This window comes from Cololabis saira, chromosome 21, assembly GCF_033807715.1.
Source record: "Cololabis saira isolate AMF1-May2022 chromosome 21, fColSai1.1, whole genome shotgun sequence".
In the NCBI taxonomy this organism is placed as follows: Eukaryota; Metazoa; Chordata; class Actinopteri; order Beloniformes; family Belonidae; genus Cololabis; species Cololabis saira.
The window spans coordinates 25,257,001-25,284,719 of NC_084607.1; the positions used below are offsets into that span (position 1 = coordinate 25,257,001).

Below are 27,719 nucleotides of genomic sequence, written 5' to 3' on the forward strand. Positions count from 1 at the left end.
TGGTCCAGCTGTAGTGATATATCTCATCTTCTTGTGTGGTAGACAGTAACATATAGGTAACTGCTACCCCGCCTGCTTGCCTGCCTTTACATCATAGACTGTACAGGACTGTCTCAGAAAAATTAGAATATTGTGAAGTTCTTTATTTTCTGTAATGCAATTAAAAAAAACAAAAATGTCATACATTCTGGATTCATTACAAATCAACTGAAATATTGCAAGCCTTTTATTATTTTAATATTGCTGATTATGGTTTACAGTTTAAGATTAAGATTCCCAGAATATTCAAATTTTTTGAGATAGGATATTTGAGTTTTCTTAAGCTGTAAGCCATGATCAGCAATATTAAAATAATAAAATGCTTGCAATATTTCAGTTGATTTGTAATGAATCCAGAATGTATGACATTTTTGTTTTTGTAATTGCATTACAGAAAATCACAATATTCTAATTTTCTCAGACAGTCCTGTATAAGGCTGTATGCAACTTCCATGACTTTCTATCTGGGTGATACCCCCAGTGGTGGAGAAAGATGGAGCACTAATAAGCCAACCACTGTGGTGGTCAACTAACGCCAACTAAGAGCAGTGGTGATAGACGTGGCAATCCTAAGCAACAACAATATCAAGAAGAGGGAGCATGAGGGAGCAACAAAGGTTAAAGGAAGAGATGGAAAATATATGGAAGGTGAAGGCAACAATGGTAGTTGGGGCCCCTTATGACCCCCAAGCTTGGAGAATGGCTCCAGCAGGTCCTAGAAACAACTTCAAATATCTCAGTCCAATAGTGCACAATCTTTGAAACAGCAACAATATTACTCATTGATCCCCCAAGCCCCCAAGCGTCTGGTGGCTTGGCTCTGGTGGAGAACCTGAGCTTAAAGAGGGTTATTGCTCACAGAGGAATGGGCAAGGATGGAGTTTTTAAAATACACTCGGTCGACACTTTATCATTTTATTTATATATATATATATATATATATATATATATATATATATATATATATATATATATATATATATATATATATATATATATATATATATATATATATATATATATATATATATATATATATATATATATATATATATATATATATATATATATATATATATATATTTGGAGCAGCGTGGGTCCAGCAGCTCCCAGGAACAACATCAGATATCTCAGTCCAAAAGAATACAGTACTAGGAACAGCAAAGATACTGTGCAGAACCTTCAAGCTCCTATGCATCTGGTAGAAAACCTGAGCTTCAAGAGGGCATCTGCCCACAGAGGAATGGCTGAGAGTATATACGTATATGTATTGTGAGTGCAAGCGTGCATGGTTGTTTGTCTATATATGTGGCCCTGTGATAGACCGGTGACCTCTGTACCCCTGCCTCTCACCTGTAACGAGCTGGGATACGCTCCAGCAGACCCCTGTGACCCTACAAAAGATAAAACGGTTATAGAAAATGGATGTATGCATTGAGAAAGAGACAGGAGAGACAGAGAAAGAGGTTAGGTTTCCCAATATGAATCTTTTCTGCCCTCTTGTGGTTATATTGGGTTAATGGACAATTTAAGGATGCAAATCCAATTTCAATGTCATCAATTGGTCATGGGGGGATAAGATGTTAATACTTCCCATTATGCTAACAAAATAAATTCCAGACTTGAAAAATATTGTTGTGAAAATATTCAAATCGCTTGGAACTTCATGTAAGGCTTTACAAGATCAGACTTTTATGAATCTAGAAAAAATAATTTGTATTAATGTGCATTAAGCATTCCAATTTATTACAACATGGTCTCCTTATCAATTGAAAAATACAAAAATCCTCAAGGAAGTGCCTTTGCATTGACCAAACATATATTACACTCAACCCATTCATGTCCCACCCTCTCTCTCATCATCCTCACCTCCCTTGTCATCCGTGTTGCTCCCTCACGCTCCCACTGAGTGCATCTGCTCTCCTGTCTAATCTTTGCCTAAAATCACAGAGATAATCCTGCATCCATCTGTCCTTAGAGAATGGCAGAGAAATACATTGTGCTCGTCATAGAAAACATTATTTAATGTGTCACAATATAGTAGGCCTCAAAGTATGAATTCAAATCCTGGTGGCATGATTGTGCTGAAACATTGACATGGTCTTAAATTGCTTAAATCTTTATTTTACACTAGGTTATTTCACATGTACATTTTTTACATAAAACGTTACCCTTTTTTTTTTTCCTTTTTATACTGATTCCCACCAGTAAACCACACATTTCATCATGAGGGGCAATGACAACATTGGAACAGCCATAAACTGAGACAAAGAAGAAGCTTGATTAAAGATACACTGATACAACACTTAGAAATAAAATTGTTCACAGGAATAATCATTCATGTCCCAACAACGGTATAGTCAAAACAAAATGATAATTTGGCATTCTTCCTTTAAAAACATTAATTGACAAATGTTCAACATATTTTACCATTATACCTGTATTTGTGTCAAATGTATCCCTTTTAACATTCTTTTTTCTCACAAATGGGATTTGAAAAAGAGCCACCTAGAGGTGTACTTTCAGACTTAAAAAGAAATGATTATGTGTCGCCATAACCCTCAATTTCAAGATCTTTACAAGATGTTTACAGGAGTTGTATGTGTGAGTGTGTGTATGTACATACGGATGTGTTTTCTTTAGTCTAGCTACTCTATGTACTATCTAAGGATTGGAGCGCTTCATTATTTATCTGTCACTGTCACAATATGGAGAAGGTGCTGCTTTTTTAGGGGGTGAGATGAGCTTTGTAATCAACCAAATTAAACACATTCTCACATAGTGTTTGATGTTCTTATACCTCCTATATTTTTCATATACCTCATCCATGTGTGGCCATGGGCTCCATCTTCCAATGAACATCAAAAAGTGTGTCACCATTCTCTCCACACTGGCGTCCTTGCATGAATTTCTTTGTGTGTTGTGATTAAAAGAAAGAGGACTGGCTGGCTACTGCACAACTGTGCTCATCATTACATGGTCACTGCACTTAGGTTTTAGCACCTGCACCCATCACGACAACACACTTGATGTCACACATACACACACCCGTACGCACAGTCTGAAAAACTGACCCAGCAACACACATGTGGTTGACATTTAGTTACCAAGGATGTTGATGGAGATGAAAACCAAGAGCGGCCAATGTATGAATGCAGATAGAAGCAAAAAGAGCTTGTGCTTTGAGGCCTAAGAGTATTTGGTCTATTTTTTTCTGTGCTGGTTAAGCAGTGCAGCAGTAAAAGCAACAATCACACTCTACTTGCCATCCGGGGCCACCTCTAATGGGAGCAAGCACACCAAATGGAAACTCATGGAAAGTGTCAGATGAATACTGTGTTGTGGCCCATCAGCCAGACACCACAGGCAGCTTTGTGCATAAAGTCAAGCTCACGCCATTGTTCATGCACACACGCAAGGAGCCTGTTTGTGCAGGGTTTACCAAAGCACCTTATTTTCCTCTCAAACAGGACATGACCGATAACGAAATGAACCAACGCCAATGGCCTGTCATCTTGTTCCAGGCAAGTTTGACCAAAATCAACGTAACTCCTAGAAATACATTTGGTTTCTTTCTTTTTAGAATTTATCATGTGATCAGTGTGTTTTCTATTTGATTTGAACGCCTCAAAGGCAGTGACCTTACTCTTTTTTCCCTACCTCATGATGCAGACACGGTTTTGGGCTCTAAAGTGTTTCTGAGGAGATATCCCACAATAAATAAATAAAAATCTTGCGTAAAAAATTAAATGCAATTTAATGCCAGTGGCTTGAGTAAAAACTGCTGTGCATGCAGAAGGACCTCCCCCTCACTCCTCACCAACACTGAGGAAGCAGAAACCTCGACCAATCACGTTGCACTCTGGAGCAAGAAGGAAGTCGGGGTACGTGTTCATGTATGTCTATTGATTACTCATCTGTTTCTCCACAAACAACACACACTCACATGCACACTCACACGGAGACAAAACATATGCATTAATATATGCATGTGTGATTAGTGTATAAAAGCACACAGCAGGTCTTGTCAGTACAGCAGTGACTCTCACAATCCTTTCCAAAAACAATCTTCTTTATTTTTATTTATCTCATTACTTCATCTTTTTTTTTTTTTATTGTGTGACTTCAGTCTTCTATGTCAGCTCCTTCTCCTTCTCTCCCCCATACATGTAAGAGTTGTATCCCGGTGGCTGCACATACTCCTCAGACTTATCCCAGTCTGACACCCATCCTGCCCCTGCTCCTCCACCTCCTCCGTTTGAACCAACCGCCTGCTGGTTCATGGCTCCGTACTGCCCTCCTCCGCTGTACATCTCCTCCGTCTCATTGGCCAGTTCATCCTCATTGATTATACCACACTTCTCCTCGCTTGTGTCCTCTATGTCTGCCCATGGCTGCTTTTCTCCTGACGCAAAAAGTCCTGAATGAAAAAGAAAAGGAAAAGAATCAGTATTTAGACTGAATCTGCAGCACAATACTCATTGATTGCTGTAGTGTCGAAACCTTACCATAGAAAATCACTCCTCCATAATGAACCATAGATGCTATAAGGAAGACATACTTCCACTCATCACGTGTCTGAAATGATTTAAAAATCCGCCTTTGTGTCATCATTCAATAAATAATTTACATCGTCAGTTTTACACATGCATTTCATAAGATGAGGAGTCACCTTGTGTTTGGTCATTGCCCCCACTATGAGAGGACACACCATTCCTGATAATGTTCCCACTCCGTTTGAAATGCCCATCAGTATGCTGGCATATCGAGGTGCAATATCCAAATGATTGACGTTAAACCCTGAAATACACGATAAATATATATATATGTATTCCTACAACAGTTTCACTGAAACAGATCATCTTGTAACACATTAGTTGATAAAAACCTATAAAAATAGAGGCATAAAAACAGTGAGAAGGACTGATATGTGTTAGAGAGAGATATTGATGTGTAGTAACACTGTTGCTTGCTTGCTTGACTTTCAGAAGACTAATACATAAAATATGTATGAGCAAACATCCTCTTGAATTTGTTCAGAGTAAGACTGACTGAGTGCTCTACTGAGCACCACAGGATGCTTACCCAGATATACTCTTAATTCACTCTGCTTATTAATTCATTTTTATAACAAGCTATAAACATTCCAGTAAACTCAAATTTGAATTAAACACATTTATCGGCATTATATTGCTCATCATCTGCTAATTGACTGCAAGCTTCTATAAAAACATTTCATTTAACATTTTAAGAAGGCTTTCTTCTTAAAAAACTTCCATTGCGTGGCTTAATGTTCACTGGAATATAATCTCAATAATCTCAATTGATGCAGTTATTTGTATACCTGATGCATGCATTTGTTTTATGTATTAGTTTTTTCTCTCTCAGCATTTCTTGTGTTCTTATAAACAATCTTCAGTTACATGGAGAGTATTGCTGTCGCTTCAATTTTTATTTTTTTATCTGTAATCATATTTGTCCCAGAACTCCAGTTTAAAATGAACCAAATATCTGTACTTTCATTTTACTTTGAAATGGGTAAAAGAACAGAAAATATTCAGACCTGAAGTGATAACCTCAGGTCTGAAAATGCAGTCAATGCTTGGTTGCTAAAAAATGCAGACTCAAATCAGTCAACAGCAGTAATGATGTTTAAAGCCTTACACAAAAAACACACCATTAGTCTTCTTTACAATTTTTTCTGTTGAATAGTACTGGATGTGAACTTTCAGTGTAAAGCTCTGCATTTGTGAAGTGATTTTCTGGTCTTATTGTCCACTAAAAGTGTTTTACAAGACAAACCACATTCATATTCACACAGCAATATTACATTATACAATTCAAGCTTACAGTGCCACACCGACACTGAAACATGGATGATATTGTACCTCAGAAACCATTTGGCATTCTTTATATTGCCAAAGAAATGATTTGATTTGCTTCTGGAGGCCACTGACCTGAATTAATTAACAAACCTCCTGAGACCACTCCCACCCCCAAATATTGTAAACCAGGCCCATAAAGGCATAAAGTGATGAAAATTGAAAGTAAGTTTTCATTTTTCATGTGGCTGGTTTAATTAACAAATGCATGCCGCATTTATAACTCAGTGGATGTACATATATCAAAAATAGCGGTCTACAAACCAATCAGTGACATCACTGTGTCTATGTCTGTCAGTGATCAAAACCTTTTGAAATGCACTCTAATCTTCATGTCTATAAAAGGTGACTTCACAGCACAATCAGTTTGAGTTTGGTTTAGAGCTTAACGGTTTTTTGTATTATCACTTACCTGAGATAGCAAAACCGCTGAACCCTACAGCGAGGACCAAGAAAGAGATGGCAACACCCTTTGTGTGAGAAAATCCCACCACCAGCAGGAGGGTGGCCTCCATCCCAAAACCTGACACATGGAAACCAATGCAAATAAACCCAAGAATCAGGAAATAAAGAACATTGGCACAACCTCAATCTAAGTAGTGTGTAATAAATATCTTGGAACTGGCACATGGTTTTTGCACATGCCGATATGACCTTTGAGTTGTGCTAAAATATTAATACGACTCTAATCCTGCCAGATGATGCACTTCAAAAAGTCTTAAAGGAACGGGCCACACAAATGGTCACGTAGTGGTCAGGTGTTTTCACAAGTGCTGAGTTTGCTTTAAGAACTGGAGAACAAGTCTTCAAGGTGGAACCAAACTATCAGTTCTTTTCTCTAAAGACACATGTTGCAATACATTTTTACTGAGCAAAGCCAATACTCTCTCACACTCAAGCAACAACATTTTTACTTCTATATTATATCAAACTATACAGCTCTCTCTCTCTCTCTCTCTCTCTCTCTCTCTCTCTCTCTCTCTCTCTCTCTCTCTCTCTCTCTCTCTCTCTCTCTCTCTCTCTCTCTCTCACTCTTTAGTACACTCTTTCACAAACAAATTCAAATAGCAGTTTGGTCAGATTTCATTTTCATTTCTCATCACACTCTTCCACACTTCTTGTTCTTCTCTTTTGTAACATGTGATCCTCTCACCTCCACAGTTCATGAGCTTCCTGACGTTAGTGGTGGTCATGAGGTTGTGAGTTCTCAGGTAATCCGCCAGCTGGCCTCCAATAGGCACGATGATCGTCATCACCAGATGGGGCAAAGCTGACACGATTCCCACCTGAAAGACAAATGCAGAGGGATGGTGAGAGTTTTGTTTTTGTTTTTCACTGATATTAACACTTCAATAGTTGCACTTATGCCTGAAATATCTATTTGAACTAAACCAAGATATGACGCTTATCCTGTGATTCTTGTGAAGGATAGTCTTCTTTCTTTCTTTCTTTCTTTCTTTCTTTCTTTCTTTCTTTCTTTCTTTCTTTCTTACTTCTTGGTTCCTGCTTTTATTTATATTTGTTATCAAGAAATACGGCATTGTAAGTCCAAAATGGTTTATGAGGTGTAGATCTGCTTGTAATTTCTGCAATGCTTAAACAAAATGTGCTTACGATTTTAAACTGATATCTACCTAGTGGGCTTTTTTCACAGTTTTTCTGGAAACATAAAAACTGAACATTTGTGTGTTACTGACTGTTTAGGGCGTGAAGTTCTCATACAACTATACATCACTTGGGTGTGATGTATATTAAAGGTGAATAATATGTGTCATAACAAAACACAACATTCAAGTGGTTCAAAAAAACTGATATTGGAATGATATCCAATTACTTGTGTTTGTCTTAATACAAAAAACCGACAAACAAACAAAAAACAACACATGCACGCATGCACCAAAAAAATCACATGAGAAAAAATCACCTATTTTATAATCTTTCTCTTTATATAGTATTTTTGTGATCATCACTTTTGTTTGCAAACATTCAGAAAATTATATAGAGTTTGGCAAGAAAATGTGAACATGGCAAGCAGTATATGCCACCTAAAGCTGAAGAAAATCTAATTTCACTTATGATAATCACAAGCGCCTGAAATCGTCATTGCAAGTGTGGAAATAAGAGTGAGGCAGAAACTGGGTTTTAAGGATATTTCAGTTTTCAACAATATGCAGCATGTAACAGCTTCAGCACCGGGTCTGGTGCCGTTTACACAAATATGGAATTTATTTTTTGGGGGATAATTTGTAAATTTTTTTTGTTTTGAATAAATGAATAAGATCAACTAAAGGATCAACAAATAACAACACAGAAATGTGTCTTTCCATAGAAATTGTAGTTATTTGATAATTGTAGTTAATAAGTAGTTATTTAACAGTTTGCCTTGAAATTGAGAATTTCATCATGTTAAGATGTAAAGAGTTTTTTACAGCTCACAGATAAAAATACGTAAATAATGCATACCTCTCTCTTGGAATGGGATTTGAAAATATTTGAATTATTGCCAAAATATTTGAATTAAATCATTATACTGTAGTTTGATGCAAAAATCTCACCACATCTCACCACAGGGTTTTCAGACAACTGCTGCAGTTATTTCAAAACTCCTCAAACACAATCGGAAATAAATGGTAACTATTTCAACTGACCTTTATTTTAAATGTTAGCCCCTCCCAAAAATTCAAACTAATAGTACGGCTTGGTGAAGGAGATTTTATGTATCAGGGTTCTTTTACGGCCTCAGAAATAGAATTGAACGTTAAGTTTTATTGTTATATATAATGGCTCTGTCTTATTTTACTCAGATAAATCAGACATATTGTAGCCTACATATAATGCTGATTGCTCTTTATCTGTGGGCATGTTGCTGCACTGTTTGCATGCTAAATACTAGCACTTTTATGAATTAATAACATTCCAACAAGTAAAAAATGGTTTGCAGCAGAATGGCTGCATGTGAATGGCTGTATGTGTGATGTCATTCCCAGTTCTGACTTCTGACTTGTGAGGTCAATTTAATGCAGCATTAAACATCAAGTCCTTTCCAACTGATTTGATTTTAAAAAAAATGTACCGGTACAACAAAATGAATTCAGATGAATTCAAAAAGCAGCAGATGTAGGACACAGTCAACATGCAGTAGTTCTGCTATTTCCATTTGTGCATGCTTTGAATAGTGCTTTAAAGTTTTATTATGTACATCAATGAACAGTTAAGAAGCCATTCAATCAATAACCACAACAGCAAATTCTTCACTTGTTACTCAGTGTTGTATGAGGGAGTTAAACAAGCAGATATTCAATACAACCCTCACACATAGCAACTGACTTTTCCTATGGATTTTTACTGTAAAACAACTGTAAAATACAATGAAACAATTTAAAACTGTATATTTTCCTTAGCAATAGGCCCAGTTTCAAACAGATTTTTGTAGGTTTTTTTTTTGCCATTTTCTTTGTTCATATGTTGACATTTTCCTATAATCATGGCCTCACCTTACTGATTTCAAAGCCAAAGACTTCTTCAAAGTAAGCAGGCTGGCTAATAAGCAGCAAGTAGAAAGTCCAGCTCCTGCAGAAGTTGGCCACAATAATGGCATAGACTGGCATGGAGGTGAAGAAGTGTTTCCATGGGGTTTTAAATTTCTGCAGAAAGAAGAAATAAGATATTAAACCCATCTGTTGAACCCACTGGGATTGAATTCGGACCGAACATCACACAGAAGCATACGTGGAGAGGATTGAGAAACGATGCAGACTCTCCAATTGCATCTTCGATGTATTTCCTTTCTTCAGGTGTGATGGTGGGATGGGCTGCGGGGCTCTCATACGACACCAGAATCCAGAACAAATACCAAAATATTCCAAAACTGCCTAGGAGAGCAACAAAAAAGAGAAAGAAATGGGGACAGAGAAGGAGTGAGAGAAACATAGTTAAAAAGGTAAATTACTTATATATAATATACAACACTGAGACAGATGAGAGATTCATAAAAAGCACTTTAATCTGAAATCTATCACTGAATTAATAATTTGTCTGAACAGCTTCAACAGTGCAGTAATTAAACACACCTAATAAGGATAAGGGTACTAACCATAGACATAAAATACAGAAGACCACCCAATGTATTGCACCAGTATCCCAGCTAAAGGCATAGCCACTACTGCCCCTGCATAGGATCCTGAGAGAGACACAAAAGACAAGGAACAAATTAATTTTTCCAGCTTAACCATGCCATGATTGCTTTACTTCAAGTGCCTTACTCATTATCAAGCTTCTATCAAGCCCACATACCATGTTAAGTCTATCCCATCCACACAACTCCACAGAGCTTTCCAGATTTGAGAAAAATCTCACAGCAAAAATGTAAAAGGTTTACCACAAAAGGCTGTTGTGGCTAATCGACTTCTCTCAAGAGGAGGCGCCCACTTGGCCCAGATCCCGTGGCAGGCTGGATACGATACACCCTGAAGGACAAAGTCGGGTCAAGGAAATGCTCATGCATGTTCAGCTAGAATATGTGCACACGGACTCATACTTGTTACCTCAACAAGGCCTTGGCATATCCTCACAAGTATGACACAGCTGTAATGAGTGCGAGCCGCTGATGGAATCAGCATGTTGAGTGTGGATGTGGCCACTATGGCAAAGCCAAACACTCTTAAACACACAAAAGACAAACAGACTTGCTCAGATTCAACAAAGATACAAAGATAACCCAAAATCAGAGAAAGTTAGGATGATGTGGACAATAGAAAAAACAAACACTTAACATTACTTTTATTTTTTAGCACACTCAAGATATTTACTGCTTTTTCTTGTGAACTTCATTTCATATCTAAATATAAATAAATGTTTGCTTTTTAGGCCTACAGCCACTAAAGAAACAAGCTAGTATGGGAACAATTTAATGCTAGAAAATTCAAGTAAGACAAAAGTAGACAGACACTAATCTGACGCCTCAGACTGCAACTGCATGAAGAGGCATCATCCAACAACAGTTAATATAACAGGACGGGCAAAGCATTATTTGGGGAAACCACAGTTCACAAAAGCCACCTAAAACTTTACTGTGCAAAAAAAAGAGAAAAAAAGAAGGCTTTAGGTGGCATCGTCGTCTCTGAACCCAGAGGCAACTGGGATGGGCCACCACATACTGGAAACATGTATGAAACAGATCACATGGGCACCATGTGCCACCACCATTCAAACTGTCTCCAATAACAAGTCTGAAGCCAGACTCTGTGATGCTATGGGGTAGCATGATCACGACCTTGGGGAAGGTCATTTGCAATTCTGCGATGGCAGCATTAAAGTAGCCATCACAGACGTTTCGACATCAACAAGACATTCCAAAACCCCAGTCTGCACACATTACAAAGGCATGGCTGAGATGTACAGTAGGTGCTGGGCTTTTATGTCTGCAGTTTTGACATGTCCTTAATAGATGTATGGACAACTTGGAAATGAATAATGGGGCGATGATAATACTGTAGTGTTGCCCCTCCTTGAACCGCCAGCCCCTCCTTGAACCGCCACCTTACCGTGGTGGAGGGGTTTGAGCACCCAAATGATCCTAGGAGCTATGTTGTCCGGGGCTTAATGCCCCTGGTAGGGTCTCCCAAGGCAAACAGGTCCTAGGTGATGGGTCAGACAAAGAGCGGTTCAAAGCCCCTTATGAAGAAGAAAAGCAAGGAAGTGTACGCCGCCCGGACTGGCGTTACCGGGGCCCCACCCTGGAGCCAGGCCTGGGGTTGGGGCTCGCAGGCGAGCGTCTGGTGGCCGGGTCTTGGCCCACGGGACCCGGCCGGGCGCAGCCCGAACGAGCGACGTGGGCCCGTCCTCCCGTAGGCCCACCACCCGCGGGAGGGTTCACAAGGGGAAGGTGCCGTGTGATTTGGGTGGCAGCCGTGGGCGGGGGCCCCGGCGACCCAATCCCCGGACGACGACTCTGGCTTTAGGGACATGGAATGTCACCTCGCTGGGGGGGAAAGAGCCTGAGCTTGTGCGGGAGGCTGAGAGGTATCGACTAGAGATAGTTGGGCTCACCTCCACGCACAGCCTGGGCTCTGGAACCCAACTCCTTGAGAGAGGTTGGACTCTCTTCCACTCTGGAGTTGCCCAGGGTGAGAGGCGGCGAGCTGGTGTGGGCTTGCTCATAGCTCCCCAGCTCAGCCGCCATGTGTTGGAGTTCTCCCCACTTAACGAGAGGGTCGCTTCCCTGCGCCTTCGGGTCGGGGATAGGTCTCTCACTGTCGTTTCGGCCTACGGGCCGAACGGCAGTGCAGAGTACCCGGCCTTCCTGGAGGCCCTGGGAGGGGTGCTGGAAAGTGCCCCAACTGGGGACTCCATCGTTCTGTTGGGGGACTTCAACGCTCACGTGGGCAGCGACAGTGTTACCTGGATAGGTGTGATTGGGAGGAACGGCCTCCCCGATCTGAACCCGAGCGGTGTTTTGTTATTGGACTTCTGTGCTAGCCACAGTCCGTCCATAACGAACACCATGTTCGAGCATAAGGGTGTCCATCAGTGCACGTGGCACCAGGACACCCTAGGCCGGAGGTCAATGATCGACTTTGTAGTCGTGTCATCTGACCTCCGGCCGTATGTCTTCGACACTCGGGTGAAGAGAGGGGCTGAGCTGTCAACTGATCACCACCTGGTGGTGAGTTGGATCCGCTGGCAGGGGAGGAAGCTGGTCAGACCTGGAAGACCCAAGCGTATCGTGAGGGTCTGCTGGGAACGTCTGGCAGATTCCCCTGTCAGGGAGGTCTTCAACTCCCACCTCCGGGAGAGCTTTGACCGGATTCCGAGGGAGGCCGGAGACATTGAGTCCGAATGGACCATGTTCTCCACTTCCATTGTTGACGCGGCCGTCCGGAGCTGCGGCCGTAAGGTCTCCGGCGCCTGTCGCGGCGGCAATCTCCGGAACACCGGAAGTAAGGGATGCCGTCAAGCTGAAGAAGGAGTCCTACCGAGCCTGGCTAGCTCGGCGGACTCCCGAGGCAGCTGACGGGTACCGGCAGGCCAAGCGGACTGCAGCCCGGGCGGTCGCGGAAGCAAAAACTCGGGTCTGGGAAAAGTTCGGGGAGGCCATGGAGGAGGACTACCGGTCAGCCTCGAGGAAATTCTGGCAAACCATCCGGCGCCTCAAGAGGGGGAAGCAGTGCTCCGCCAACACTGTTTACAGTGGAGGAGGGGAGCTGTTGACCTCGACTGGGGACATCGTCGGGCGGTGGAAGGAATACTTTGAGGATCTCCTCAATCCCACTGACACGCCTTCCGTCGAGGAAGCAGAGGCTGAGGATTCAGAGGTTGATTCATTCATCACCCAAGCTGAAGTCACTGAGGTAGTTCGGAAGCTCCTCAGTGGCAAGGCACCGGGGATGGATGAGATCCGCCCTGAGTACCTCAAGTCTCTGGATGTTGCGGGGCTGTCGTGGCTGACACGCCTCTGCAGCATCGCGTGGCAGTCGGGGACAGTGCCTCTGGACTGGCAGACCGGGGTGGTGGTCCCTCTCTTCAAAAAGGGGGACCGGAGGGTGTGTTCCAACTACCGGGGAATCACACTCCTCAGCCTCCCGGGGAAAGTCTATTCCAGGGTGCTGGAGAGGAGAATTCGGCCGATAGTCGAACCTCGGATTCAAGAGGAACAATGCGGTTTTCGCCCTGGCCGTGGAACGCTGGACCAGCTCTACACCCTCCGCAGGGTGCTCGAGGGCGCATGGGAGTTTGCCCAACCAGTCCACATGTGTTTTGTGGACTTGGAGAAGGCTTTCGACCGTGTCCCACGTGGCATCCTGTGGGGGGTGCTCCGAGAGTATGGGGTCGGAGGCCCTCTGCTGAGGGCTGTACGGTCCCTGTATGACCGGAGCAGGAGTCTGGTTCGCATTGCCGGCAGTAAGTCAGACCTGTTCCCGGTGCGTGTTGGACTCCGGCAGGGCTGCCCTTTGTCACCGGTTCTGTTCATTATTTTTATGGACAGAATTTCTAGGCGCAGCCAAGTGCCGGAGGGTGTACGGTTCAGGAGCCACTTGATTTCATCTCTGCTTTTTGCAGATGATGTGGTCTTGTTGGCTCCCTCGAGCCAGGACCTTCAGCATGCACTGGGGCGGTTTGCAGCCGAGTGTGAAGCAGCTGGGATGAGAATCAGCACCTCTAAGTCTGAGGCCATGGTTCTCGACCGGAAAAAGGTGGCTTGCACCCTCCAGGTCGGGGGAGAGTTCCTGCCTCAGGTGGAGGAGTTTAAGTATCTTGGGGTCTTGTTCACGAGTGAGGGGAGAACGGAGCGCGAGATCGACAGGCGGATCGGTGCGGCGGCCGCAGTAATGCGGTCATTGTATCGGTCAGTCGTGGTGAAGAAGGAGCTGAGCCAAAAAGGCAAAGCTCTCGATTTACCGGTCGATCTACGTTCCCACCCTCACCTATGGTCATGAACTCTGGGTCACGACCGAAAGAACGGGATCCCGGATACAAGCGGCCGAAATGAGTTTCCTCCGCAGGGTGGCGGGGCGCTCCCTTAGAGATAGGGCGAGGAGCTCTGTCACCCGGGTGGAGCTCGGAGTCGAGCCGCTGCTCCTCCACATCGAGAGGAACCAGCTGAGGTGGCTCGGGCACCTGTATAGGATGCCCCCTGGACGCCTCCCTCGTGAGGTGTTCCGGGCATGTCCCACCGGGAGGAGACCCAGAGGAAGACCCAGGACACGCTGGAGTGACTACGTCACTCGGCTGGCCTGGGAACGCCTTGGAGTCCCCCCGGAAGAGCTGGAGGAAGTGTCCGGGGAGAGGGAAGTCTGGGGATCCCTGCTCCGACTGCTGCCCCCGCGACCCGGACTCGGATAATGCGGTGGACAATGGATGGATGGATGGATGGATGGTTGCACATTGACATTTACGCCTGACACTCTTCATTACTTGATATTCTCAAAGCCACGCACCTTTACAAAAATGATGTGAAAGAATGGCATTACGAAGCATTAGTAAGCACTAAAAGTGTTTCTGTCTCAATTTCTTCTGTAATGTGTTGCAGGTCAGAATTGCAAAAATAGACACGCTAGGAAATTAATCAAAGCAAAACAAAAACAAAAAATGTGCTTATTTTGCATGATCTCAACTGTATTGGATCTTGGGTTGTACAGTCCACCAGCTGAGGATTGTGGCTGCTGGTGTAGTCTTTTACTGTGCTGCTATAACGCCTTGATTTCTGTTTAAACAGATCACACTGTTTAAAGCTCAGAAAGTGTTTACAATAATTAACAGATGTATACCTACTTTAGCTAACAAATCAACAAATTGAAACTGGTCCACGCTACAAATCTGTAATTTTAGAGACTGTAAATGTGTGAACATTAACCTGTTGGCTGCAAATTTTCGACATATAAATCCACCCGGGATTTGTGTGACTATGTAGCCCCAGAAGAAGGAGCCATGGATCATTCCCACCGTCTCCGGATCCCAGGTGAACTGAGCAGCCTGGAGGGAAGGAAAAGCACTGTTATCCTTTATCCTCTTTTGGATATTTGATGTTCTTTCAGTTTTATTTAATATACTATATGTTATTTAAATCAACTGATATAATCCAAACAAAAAAACACTAAAAATGACACAGCAGAAGATATCGTTTTAAGTTTCTAAACATGTCAAAAAACTTTTTTGCAACTTACCACAAGTACTTCCTTGTTGCCTTTGTAGACAGTATGGTCATTGACCATGCTTACGATGGCCACACCCAGGTTACACCTGATACCGAAAGAGATGCAGAATCCCAGGCCAGACAGGATGGCGATAATGTAGCGCCTGGGCAGGCCACAGCAGGTACAGTCTACCACGGGCAGCTCCTTCTCCTCCACCAGCTCAGGTCGGCCTTCTGCTGATAACTCAATCGTTTCCCCATTGGGCTGGCGTTTCTCAATCAGCCTGGGAGCAGATTGCAGGGAGACAGGTAGGGAAAAGCAATGAAGATCCACAAGTGCACTTTGTGTGGATTCAAATATCTGCAAATATGTTTGAAGCTTTGTGGCAAACTCTACAGAGTGATCCAAAGGCCAATATTTTATAACTCATAATCTACTGCCAGAAAAAGAATATACTATGGATTATTTTGAATTTTAAGATAAAGTTCTGTGGTTTGAAACATCACCACAGTGAAGCGGCCCATCAACTGGCTCCACACTGACTCAGAAATCAGAATTCATAACTGATGTGAACCCTTACTGACCACATCCCAACTACAAAGTTGGAAAATGAACCTTTCAAGAAGCTGGACACATACAATCAGCAGCATGATCTCTGTTAAAGAGCAAGCGGTGCTGTGTACTGTGAATACAATAAGACAGCATTGCTCGGGGGTCTTGTTCTGGGTCTCTGGAAAGCGCCTGGAGACATCTTATATAAATAAAATAAAATTCAATTGTTATAAACACTAAAATTAGTTGCGCTTCCGTTGTTGATGTGAAACGCAGCCACAGTGGATTCTGAATGTAGGATAGGTTTGGTTTTTATGACTCTCTGAGTGGAACTCTGACTTCAGGGGGCAAATTGTTATTTATTACTTGGAACTTCCAACTGAAAATCCAACACACAGCGATTTTTATTCTTTAAAAATTAAATTATTTTTTTTCCAATGCTTTCTAAAACGACTCATCAAGATCAACAGTAGAATTATTCCCATTATTGTGTTTACTGTTCAGACCTGACTGAAACTCTGAATGTATTCTTGGTCAAAATAGTTTATTTATGAACAGCCTGCTGAGAAAGGTTTGAAGATTCAGAATATTTTTCAAATCCAGTTACCTGCTGGGCGCTTTATAAAGAAATAGGTTAGGCTGAAATAGATTTGAAACATGTTGGGAAACGTAGAAGGGAAAATTCACATGTCATCATGTATATCATGGAGATACAACTTTACTAAGTTGTCACATTCATTTGAGGCAATAACTTACAGTTTAAAGGTTTTTCTCAGGCTTTCTTAAGTAAAATTGTATCAATAGAATTATTAAAAATACAGTATTCCATTACTGAGAAAATCTAATCAAACAAGTTTTGGAAGACCACCAGGCATATTTCAACATATTGCATCTTGCATACAAAAATCAAATAACTTTCAACAACAGTAGTTACAAAAACTATAGATTAAATGTGTGTAGTCAACAATTTAGGGTGTATTGTCTTGTAAGTTTTTGTTGCTGTTTAATCAAAAGTCACATGAAGGGAACTGCTGTTCCAAAGCAAGAGGAGGATTTACCAAAAAATATTATCTTCCATTTTGTATTTAAACAAAAAGAAAACAGACAGAATAAGGAAACAGAATCATTTTAGCTCATCTTTGATAAAGGATAGATGCTATATGAGCGGTAAATCAAACTTTAATATAGAGATAAGATAAGATAAGATAAGATATTCCTTTATTAGTCCCACAGCGGGGAAATTCGCAGTGTAGAGCAGCAAAGGACTGCAATTTTTAGTTGACATATTTCCAATATACTGTATAAACAAAATGTAATCAAGTGTCGGTGCAAATGTAACTGTAATTTATTCACACATTCTACAAAGTGAAATAGGATTGTAGTAACACATTGTTTAGCGTCTGATTCCACACCTCCAACTATCGTCATCCTTTACCCAACCATGTGTTTTCTCTTCATTCAGGTTTTTTATTTCAAAGATTTAAAAATGAGAACACAATCATTTGTTTTTGTATCTTCAAAAATTGTGAAAGTATCAACTGGCTTTTGGCACCCTCCTTTTGTAGAACCAGTGATGAAGTATCTTAAACAGAGGAACTTTTGCAACTATTTTGGTCCCACTTTAGTTACTTTTGAAACACGGCCTCTCTCATTTTCTGTTCTGACATTTTACTTTGTTGAACTTCTTAGTTGTATATTGTCTGTGAGCTAGTTTCATTAATGTGTGAGATAACACTGTAAACGATACTCAGTCATCTGACCAAGAGAGGAACTGGAACTGACTTTGTCTGATTTTTTTTTTAGATAGCAGGCACGTTTGACTGCTGGGCTGGACAACATTTTGTAAAAGTAACCAAACATTCCTTCAAATAAAATTGAAAGTGATATTTTGAAGCGACCATAAGTCCTTTCCTCTGCTTGAAGGCTGATTGTTCAACAAAGGATCATGTTATAATTCAGGAGCCAAATGCAAGAGAGGAGCAAGAGTAATAAACAACAGAGTCCTTTATGTTCAACTAAAAGGGCTGCTAGCTCTCCCCCAGATGTTAATAAGACACACATGAGAAGGCAGTCAAATCAGAACTCATCACACAAGGAATTAGACTTTCAACTAAAAGAGGAAGTAAAACTAAACACAAATTGGGAGTCAAAATGAAGTAAGGAGTGCAACAGCTCCAACTTAAAGAGAACTAAACCATACTCTGTTAACCTAACAAGACGGTGACAGATCATACCATCCGTGTGACATAAGACAAACTCAAGATACATCACTTTGAACTGTTTCCCGAGCACATCTGCCAAGTAGAAAGCTGCTGTGCTGGATGCCACCACTGTAATTGTTTCTTAACTGAGATGTTCCTTGAGCTTATTGACGGAGACACTGTGCTGTAGTCGTATGATGTTGGCTGTTACGTTGTAGAGGTACTGTAGCCACAGCCATCTGGCCAACACACTTGGCAACGATAACGCGAGCCAGATCAGAGTTTACTGGTCCAAAACTGTACCACTTTGACCAGAAAAGAGCTAGACCGCTCAGTGGAAATCACACACTATGCAGACAGGATGCACCACGTTGGAGGTGAGTCTCAGTCAGTGACTCTCAGCATGTGGACAGCTGTCACTGTGAAGAGCTACATTTCTTTAGTGTCCACTCTTTCAACATGGATGAACCTGAAATGCCATGCTGGTGCACAGTGGTACTGGTACTGGTACTGGTACTGGTACTGGTACTGGCACTGGTACTGGTACTGGTACTGGTACTGGTACTGGTACTGGTCCTGGTCCTGGTACTGGTACTGGTACTGGTACTGGTACTGGTACTGGTACTGGTACTGGTACCGGTACTCAGCCATTCTCTCTGGAGACAGATATCAGCTCTAATGTATTAAAGCCCAGGATGGACCAGCTTCTGCCGTTACATCACACATTAGCTGGCAGACAGATGAAAAAGCAAGAAAATGAAAGTGTGGACATATGAACTTCTATGATGTCATCAAGGCAGCCTGCTTAACAAAGCTGAACAGTTTCCACCTCTGAGTTACGTAATATCGACTCTGCTGAACAGCCATGAAATGAATTTTCTTGAGAAAGATCTAAAAACATTTATGTGCTCATTCCCCTGAGTGAAAAGGAAGTTTTATAGATATATTAGAAGCTTGTAAAATCTTGCTTCCTGGATTGGCAGTGGATGTCACAACAAAAAAAAAAACTCACTGGGTTTGTATGTGTATATATATGTATATATATTAAATATAGTAATAATGCACATATATATGCCTTAGGTTTTTACCGGCATGGTATCAACCATTAATATGTGTGCAGACAAGGTAGAAGTAAAAAAAAAAAAAAAAAAAAAAAAAAAAGAAGCTTGTAAAATCTGCGGTTAAAAAATACCAAATAGGGTGTAATAGATATTTCAAAGGTCAAGTACTTCAAAATATGCCCTTTAATTGTAATTTTCTGTCTAAAATGTTGTTTTTTTTAAATATAATCAAAACCATTTCCCACTTTTTTCACGGTGGATATCAACAGCCCTTGTTATTTTTGGATATTACTCAGTTTGAATGGGTTCTTGCGTATGAAACGGCATGTTCCAGTCTGTTTTTCTTCCACAGGAGTCAAACAGAGAAGTCAGAAGAGCGGCCATCTGTGTATCACAGCCTCCATACCTTAACCAACACTCCCCTGTGCACACACACATGCGCACACACACACACACACAGTAGTAGTCAGCACACGTTGGTTCTAGACACACATGAAATCAGACACAATGCCACAGTTTTCACTGCATTTCTGTTTTAACGCTAGTGTGTTTCTGGTTATGTTTCAGTTCACTGCAGCGCACAGGCATGCATCAGCCATCCACTTTGCATCAGGCTGATCCAATTAGTCAATGAGCTGGAGAAATGGGCACAATCAACGCTAGGATTTGTATGAGGTGGGAGGATAGATATGTTTTAAAAAGGTTTTTCAAAACTGGCCTCCAGTAAGTTTCCTAAAGTATCCTGACTCAGCCCCCTGAAAGTCCAAGATAACTTATTCACGACCGTTAACACAAAACAAGTCTGGCATCGGTTAATTATTGATGTGTTTTTGAGTCAGATAAATAATTTACTCCAGCTTTTACACCATAATCTGTCACTATCTATCTATCTATTGTGTGTCTTCTTCCTTGCACATGCAGTCTGGCACTGACATATCATTATATTTCTTGGATCTGCTTGTGGATTCCATTCCCTCCCCCCATTCCCACATAGCAGGTTCTGTAATCTCTTTGCCCAATCCACACAATCAGTAAATACACTGACCCCCCCAAAAACCAGTATAATGATAAATTAAATCTGAATCTGTGATCCTACTTGTCAAATATGACACAATGGACAACAGAAAAGTAATACTTTGTGAAGCAACGCTTTTGAATCTGTAAGAGATTAGCAGAAACGCAGCCTCTCGCTCCCGGTCTTAATCTGTCGCAGCGTTCAGATTAGGATTACGAAAATGATTTACTTCCGGAAATGAATATGGAGCGGCAGTCTGACACAAGGCGAAATTCAGTATGTTTCCCTTTATTGTGTCATACTTTTGAGTTCATAATGATCTTTGAATTAATTTGACTGAAGTATTTTAAAACTACAATTTATTTGAAAGTATTTAATGTTGAGTAAAATTTCCAGGATTTCCCAGACTGACTATAAGGTCTGTTACATGCCCGTGTTCATTATTCTAACAGATACAGCTCATTGACAGAAGGTATGCTGGCCACGGGGCCATGCTCTAGCATGTGTGCCACAGTCCCCCATGACCAGGAAAAAAAAGAAAAAGACCACTTCTGCAACTCTAAAGTACAAAACGACCAAACTGCACATGCATTTTGGTTGCACTCAGCCTGCTTTCCTTTTGTGCTTACACAGTTGTGCTGACTCGCCTCCTGAGTGGAGCGCTGAATCTTCCTTCAGAGTCAGTGGAGGCTGCAGGAGCATCCTCATTAAACGTGCAAACAGACTGCAGCCTGACACCTCCACAGATGCTAGGAGCTAACGAGGCTAGCCCACAGCACAATTGTTAATTACTGATGCCTCCTACTAAAGTGCAATCTCAACCCAGTGTGTGTGTGACAGCGTCCTACAACTCGCACAGCAGCGGAGGGTCTCCCTCTTCAAATATACAGGACTGCCTCAGAAAATTAGAATATTGTGATTTTCTGTAATGCAATTACAAAAACAAAAATGTCATACATTCTGGATTCATTACAAATCAACTGAAATATTGCAAGCCTTTTATTATTTTAACATCGCTGATCATGGCTTACAGCTTAAGAAAACTCAAATACCCTATCTAAAAAAAATTGAATATTCTGGGAATCTTAATCTTAAACTGTAAACCATAATCAGCAATATTAAAATAATAAAAGGCTTGCAATATTTCAGTTGATTTGTAATGAATCCAGAATGTATGACATTTTTGTTTTTTTAAATTGCATTACAGAAAATAAAGAACTTTATCACAATATTCTAATTTTCTGAGACAGTCCTGTAGTATTGAGTTAGCAGAGAGGTTTTCTGGTACTTTAACTGGACACACAGATGTAGACCTGCCAACACACAAACATATTTTTTTCAAATTGTATTGTTGGGTGAAAATGAGAAGGTTCCTGTGCAGGTGGAGCTTCGGGGCACAGGACAGACGTTTGCTCCGGTTATCGGTCTTCATTTGCAGCTCACAGTTGTGACGGAGAGGAAGCCCTGTGGAGCCCGTCCCGTTAGCGGAGTGAACAACTGACTGGTCTCAGCTGGCAACGATTAATGAGCCAGAGAGCATGAGCAGGCAGGAGCCCCGTGACCTCAGGCTCTCGGAAATATCGTTACTACTACAGGAACAGGCTCCGTGAAGACTTACACCTCAAACTGAGCTCATGTTCTTCAACAGACAACCAAAAACAACAACAAACAAAAAAAAAAAAAACAGTTTAGCCCACCAAAATCATTCTGGACCAACTGTTTATTTCAGTCCATTATTAAGATTAGTATTTAGACTTAAATATATAACCCTGTCACAGTGAGTGAATAATGATAACCACTGTATATATTCTTATTAATCAAATTATATTTGAAAAAAAATGTAAATATATCTTTTTAAATTCCCGGCCCAAAGTTACAAATCTGATTTTATTTTAATAAAAGCATAGAACAAGGTATTTACTTCATATTTAACTATTAGAAAGGGATGAAAACACTGTCATCTGTAACCAGTTATTTTGGATGATCTTAAAAATGTCCAAATTTACTGTTTTGATGTTCAAATATAATTATATTAATAACCCAAATATGAGCATCAATCTGTCCCATTTCTGGACCTATTTCAATCTATTCAGGCCAGGGGCAGATCTCAAATGGATCTCAAATGTGATCAGAAGAAGAGCTACTGTAGGTACAGACAGGTTTCCAGTCGCTCACAGGACCACACAGACACAAACAAACAATTAAATGTTTTACATGTTGAGTGTAAAACTCCTAGAATGCTCCAGTGATATATTTTAACATTTTCTGTTAATTTCACAGTTAATATTTAAAATCTAATGATTTCTTAATCAATTTCCCCCCCCGTGAAAAAATAACACTGTGATCCTCACGTGCTGGCCCGTGACCTTGGACTTTTGCTAGTCCATGTATTAAATTCACCCTTTCACAGACTATTCTGCATAATCCTCTCATCTATGAGGATGACGGAGATAGAGCGAAGCAAGCGTGAGGGGGTAAAAATATTACATAACGTCAAACGTCCCAGTCTTTGTTTGTCTGCAATTGTGCTGAATTGATCGACAATTTATTTCTCTTCTTATTCCAGCCTTATTTTGAAATATACAAGTCAGCGCAAGATTTTTTTTTTCTTTTAAACAGAAAATCATGTTGCTATTTTGTAGTTTTGATAGTGGTGTCTCCCTCCTTCTTTGTGGGCCTCTAACTCTCCCTGAAGAGAACAGATTGGGTCTCGGTGGGACTGTGTCACCCAGGGAGACCCCCTCCCTCCCCATCCTGTCACGCTACTTTTTTTTTCCCTTTTTCCTGCAAAAACACAAACACACACACAAACACACACACACACATGCAACCTTTATGGACTTATTTTTCTAATACTAACAAAACACTGTGTGAGCGCTAACAGTGTATGCACTCACTAGTATTACTTGTATACCCAGAGTGGAACAGGTAACAATAAACTGTGTCAGACACAGTCTGATTGCCAAGTTATATACTGATACATATTTTGAAATATATATCTTGCTGTGGATGTGACACTATATTTAAAACTAAAACCCAACAACAAGAGCGCCACAATATACGCTGAAATTAAACTGACGTCACGCACTCCAGCAGCACTGCTGCCAAAAACCATCAATGCAGGATGGTTGCAGATGACTCTTCCAACTGCTCAGTTCTGCTAGATGCAAATGCTTACGTAAATACACATGTACTATGATGGGTTTTTCTTTTGACATTATTTGTCTTCAGAACTGTCGAACAATTTAATTGTGGACTCTTTGTATGGCGTTAACATTAATAGTCATAGATTATGTGCAAGTGAATTATGCAAAAGTGACTGAAACGAGTTATTCACAATGTCTCCAAATCTTTTCTGATGTGCAACAGCAGACACTAAGGTGTCAGATAATTACTGCAGGTCATCTCAGCATTGTTTGAATATTTTACCAAGACCATTTCAAACCACGTTATAATAGAAAGTAAAGGTTGGTAACAGAGAAATGCACTCCACTCCACTGCAAGTAAAATGGATTAAATATGGATTACCTGTTATATTCAGTGTGGCCTTGTGGAATGAAACATAAGCTTTCAGGAGCCGAGCAATTCTGCAGATGCATGCGGCGGCCTACTGATTTAAGTGTTTTGATAAACTAGTGTGAGACATTTTAGTGAAAATGTATTTGGCATGCTAACAGTAGTTTTTACAAATATTGTAGATTTAGGACAAAATTGAATCCGTATGATTATTGTTCATATTCAGACGTGAGATCATTCCTTAGCGTTGTTAATAATGAGCAAATCTGATTTTTTTAAGGAGTTCATTCAAGCATGTAAAAGTAAGGAATGACCATGACCTTACACGGCTGGAGCTTATGCTTACCTAGTAGGGTTTAATATAGAAACGAAGGATGCATTCTGATAGAGCAAGAGTTTAAATAATAGATGAACTCCTGGCTGCTTTCATCAGGGGATCACGATTTTGACTGTGCAGTGGTGAGATTGCTCTCATCCAGTTCCTCAGTGCAGCGATTCAAGTCAATATATTTTGCATTTTTACATGGCAGTTGCATAGTTCAGCATGTAATTTTCCATCCATTTTTGTGCTTTTTTGTTTAGTAACCTGTAACAGTAATTAAGACTACTGTGACTTAAAGAATAAGTCAGTGGTAAAGCTGAGGAAACTCCCCTGAAACCAATCTTAATCCAATCCAGGACCTCACATTTCTCACAGCCTCAGCTGTGGCTGTGTTGGCTCAGGACCAGTAAGAGAGAAAAAGCCCCAGATTTGTCTGCTTGTTAATCTGGGAGACCCCAGCAGGTTGAAAGTGTCCTGTGCTGGTGCTTCAGTAGATGGAGGAGGAGACAGCGGCTGGAGGAAATGACATGGACTGGGATGGAGTGAGTGGGAGGGGAGAGTTTAGGGATTTGCGTGGCTCGACAGCTGGACTGAAAAACAGGCTATTTCAGGACGGGATTTATACGTTTGGTTGCTACCTCAAATCCTGAGAGAGCGGAAGCTTAAAGCGATGGTTATTGCATGAGGTTCTATCAGTGTTGTTAATCTCTCTTCTTTCACTGAAATATTTTCACCACACCTTGCTTTTCACAAAGTTTGCAATGATTTGCATTTTATCTACATATATCCAGCATCTGGGTAAGTTCACAGTTGTAGATGGGGTTACAGTTAGGGTTAGCTTTTCTCTTAACTTTAAAATGTCATTGACAAAGAAAGATACAGGTGAAGAGCCTCTGTGCATATCAAGACTGCAGAGGTGATACAGGCATTTACAGGGTATTTCCTGATGTCAAACATTTAGTTTTATAGTGTTTTTCCCACTTAAACTACAATCATTTTTTTTGGTTGTAAAAACAATACATAGCCTATATTTGCTAATAAAATCTAGTAGTAAGTTGAACAAAAAAAGTTAAGACAAAATTAGTAATATTTTTTGCTAAAAAGAAAAGCTTGTTTAATCCACAAACCAAGTTTCAACCATTTCAGGTGACTTATCACAATCACATATGACATCAACTGAGCTGAAAAACTGAATGTCCTTGATCAACTTCATCAGCCCACACTTTAGTCCATCACTCGGAGAAAGATGTAGCAGCTGTAAGAATGAATATTTACAAGTGTTCAAGCTCCAAACATTAAGAATTAACTCAGACTCAATCAGTCAGATCCAAAAAATTAACAAATCAGCATAGATAGATAGATAGATAGATAGATAGATAGATAGATAGATAGATAGATAGATAGATAGATAGATAGATAGATAGATAGATAGATAGATAGATAGATAGATAGATAGATAGATAGATAGATAGATAGATAGATAGATAGATAGATAGATAGATAGATAGATAGATATACAGACAGACAGACAGACAGACAGATGTAAAGCTCCCTGTAATGATTCCATCTGGCCAGCGCTCATATTTAGCCAGGTCATGCAAGTGATGCACGGAAACATTACATAACCAGACTTTCTTCTCATCTGAGACACCACTTTCAGTTGGAGCAACTCTCTAAAATGTCATAAAGCATCACAAAGCATCAAACCGCTAAAAAAGGGAGATAAGACAGATGTAACACTAGTTTTTCTCAACCCCTTCATGTATTTTCACACACTTCTGTCAATCCCGGCGCTCCACTGAGCAGCGCGTAAAACTGGACTTTTGCAGCTACCCAAAATGATCCTTGCGGAGTAAAGCCATCACTGGCATCGCCCATTAATTAAAATCTGCAACCTTTTTTTTTTTTTTTTTTTCCTCCTTGTGGAAGTAAATGTTTGGAGGACACTGGCAGGCTGGAAACTCGCGGCAAGACGCGTCGGTGTGTCCCGCAGAAAACCAAAACGCGCCAAAGCTGCCATAATTCGGAGCTGGAGTATGGATGTTCACAAAAGATCTGTACCTGTGAATTTTCCCCAAAGTTTTTCCTGCGGCTGCCTTAAACCTGTCTGGTCGGATCTCCATCCTTGCAGTTCCTTGACCCGGCCGGTGTGCTGATGTCCCGTGCGCCCTGCTGTCCTGGCTGAACTGTTCTCTCCTCTTCTCTGCGCCTCCCTCTCATCCCTCCCTACACACCACACACTACTATGAGCCCGACAGGTGGAAGCCTTTCACCTTCACTGCAGCTCCGAGCAGCATTTGCTCTGTTTTGTTCAAATGATTATTTGTGTCTGTGTTACCAGAATTATAGTAGGATTTTACCAGATAATCAGCAGCTGGAGAGCCCTCAAAGTAGCGACTAATCTGTCAAAATAAATAATTATTGTACAAAAAACAGGACAATGTGGTAAGATGATAATAAAGTGTTTTTAGGTAGACCCTTTCCATTCATCATATAATGGCTGTTAATAAATGACAACTAATATGGCACATTAAAGTAAAGTATCTGAAATACCAAGAGAATTACTGTTTGTTTAAATCAGAATCCTCATTGGACTGCAATTTGATTCGATTTTTTTTAAATTTGATTTATTTTATTTTTGTACATGTAAAAACAACACTTAAAGAGAAGAAAAAAGAGAAGTTTAAGAAAACAAAACAACAAAACAAAGAATTTCATCCTTTAGCACTTGATATCTTAATTTACATGTGCAAAAAAGCAGTAGGAAGAAGAGTAAATTTATTTAATCCTACCCCCATTCACTAATCATTTAACCCATATTTATAAATATTCACACACTGTACTCACACTGCTAAGTAACTATTATTATTATAATTATTATTATTATATACTGTAATTATACTCACGCACATACCTATACATACATACATATAGTTGAATATTTCTATATATTTGTACACACATGCCCATATAAATATTTATATAAATATACTTATTTACACTATACTGTCTCTATTAACTGAATCTGCTCTATATCTATGTATATATCTACTTACACACATAATCACACACACACACACACACACACATATATATATATATATATATATATATATATATATATATATATATATATATATATATATATATATATATATATATATATATATATATATACATGCATACATACACATAATTAGCTGCCCATTTCTGTACAATGGATTCTGTGCAATGGGTTTTCAAGATCTGGCAGGCTCTTGAGTGGCCGTGCATTGTTTTCCTTTGCAGTGACATTTGACACGATGAGTAGCCTTGACATTGGAAAGTTTTCCAAAGACCAGCTAATGATCAGGAAAAAAGGATCTCCGATCATTTGAAGAAGGAAAGCTCAAGGATGTAGAGCCGAAGAAAAATGGATAACAAAAAGGGGGAGGTTCTCAACGCTTTGACCCTTGATCATCATGGAGAGTGTGAGATGGGGATGGGATGATGGAGCTTG

At 40.6% G+C, this 27,719-nt stretch overlaps 1 protein-coding gene across 1 annotated transcript; it reads right to left on the minus strand.

Moving 5' to 3' along the window:
- Positions 1 to 1,977: 1,977 nt before the first annotated feature.
- On the minus strand, positions 1,978 to 26,448 carry slc17a7a (solute carrier family 17 member 7a). The gene is made up of 13 exons (XM_061712045.1): positions 26,282 to 26,448; positions 15,584 to 15,836; positions 15,274 to 15,392; positions 10,466 to 10,580; positions 10,300 to 10,387; positions 10,015 to 10,101; positions 9,651 to 9,793; positions 9,416 to 9,565; positions 7,075 to 7,207; positions 6,334 to 6,444; positions 4,712 to 4,839; positions 4,548 to 4,617; positions 1,978 to 4,459 (listed from the first exon to the last, which is right to left on the minus strand). The coding sequence occupies exons 1-13, from the start codon at positions 26,341 to 26,343 to the stop codon at positions 4,173 to 4,175; spliced, it is 1,746 nt and encodes a 581-aa protein (XP_061568029.1). The 5' UTR covers positions 26,344 to 26,448; the 3' UTR covers positions 1,978 to 4,172.
- Positions 26,449 to 27,719: the final 1,271 nt, after the last annotated feature.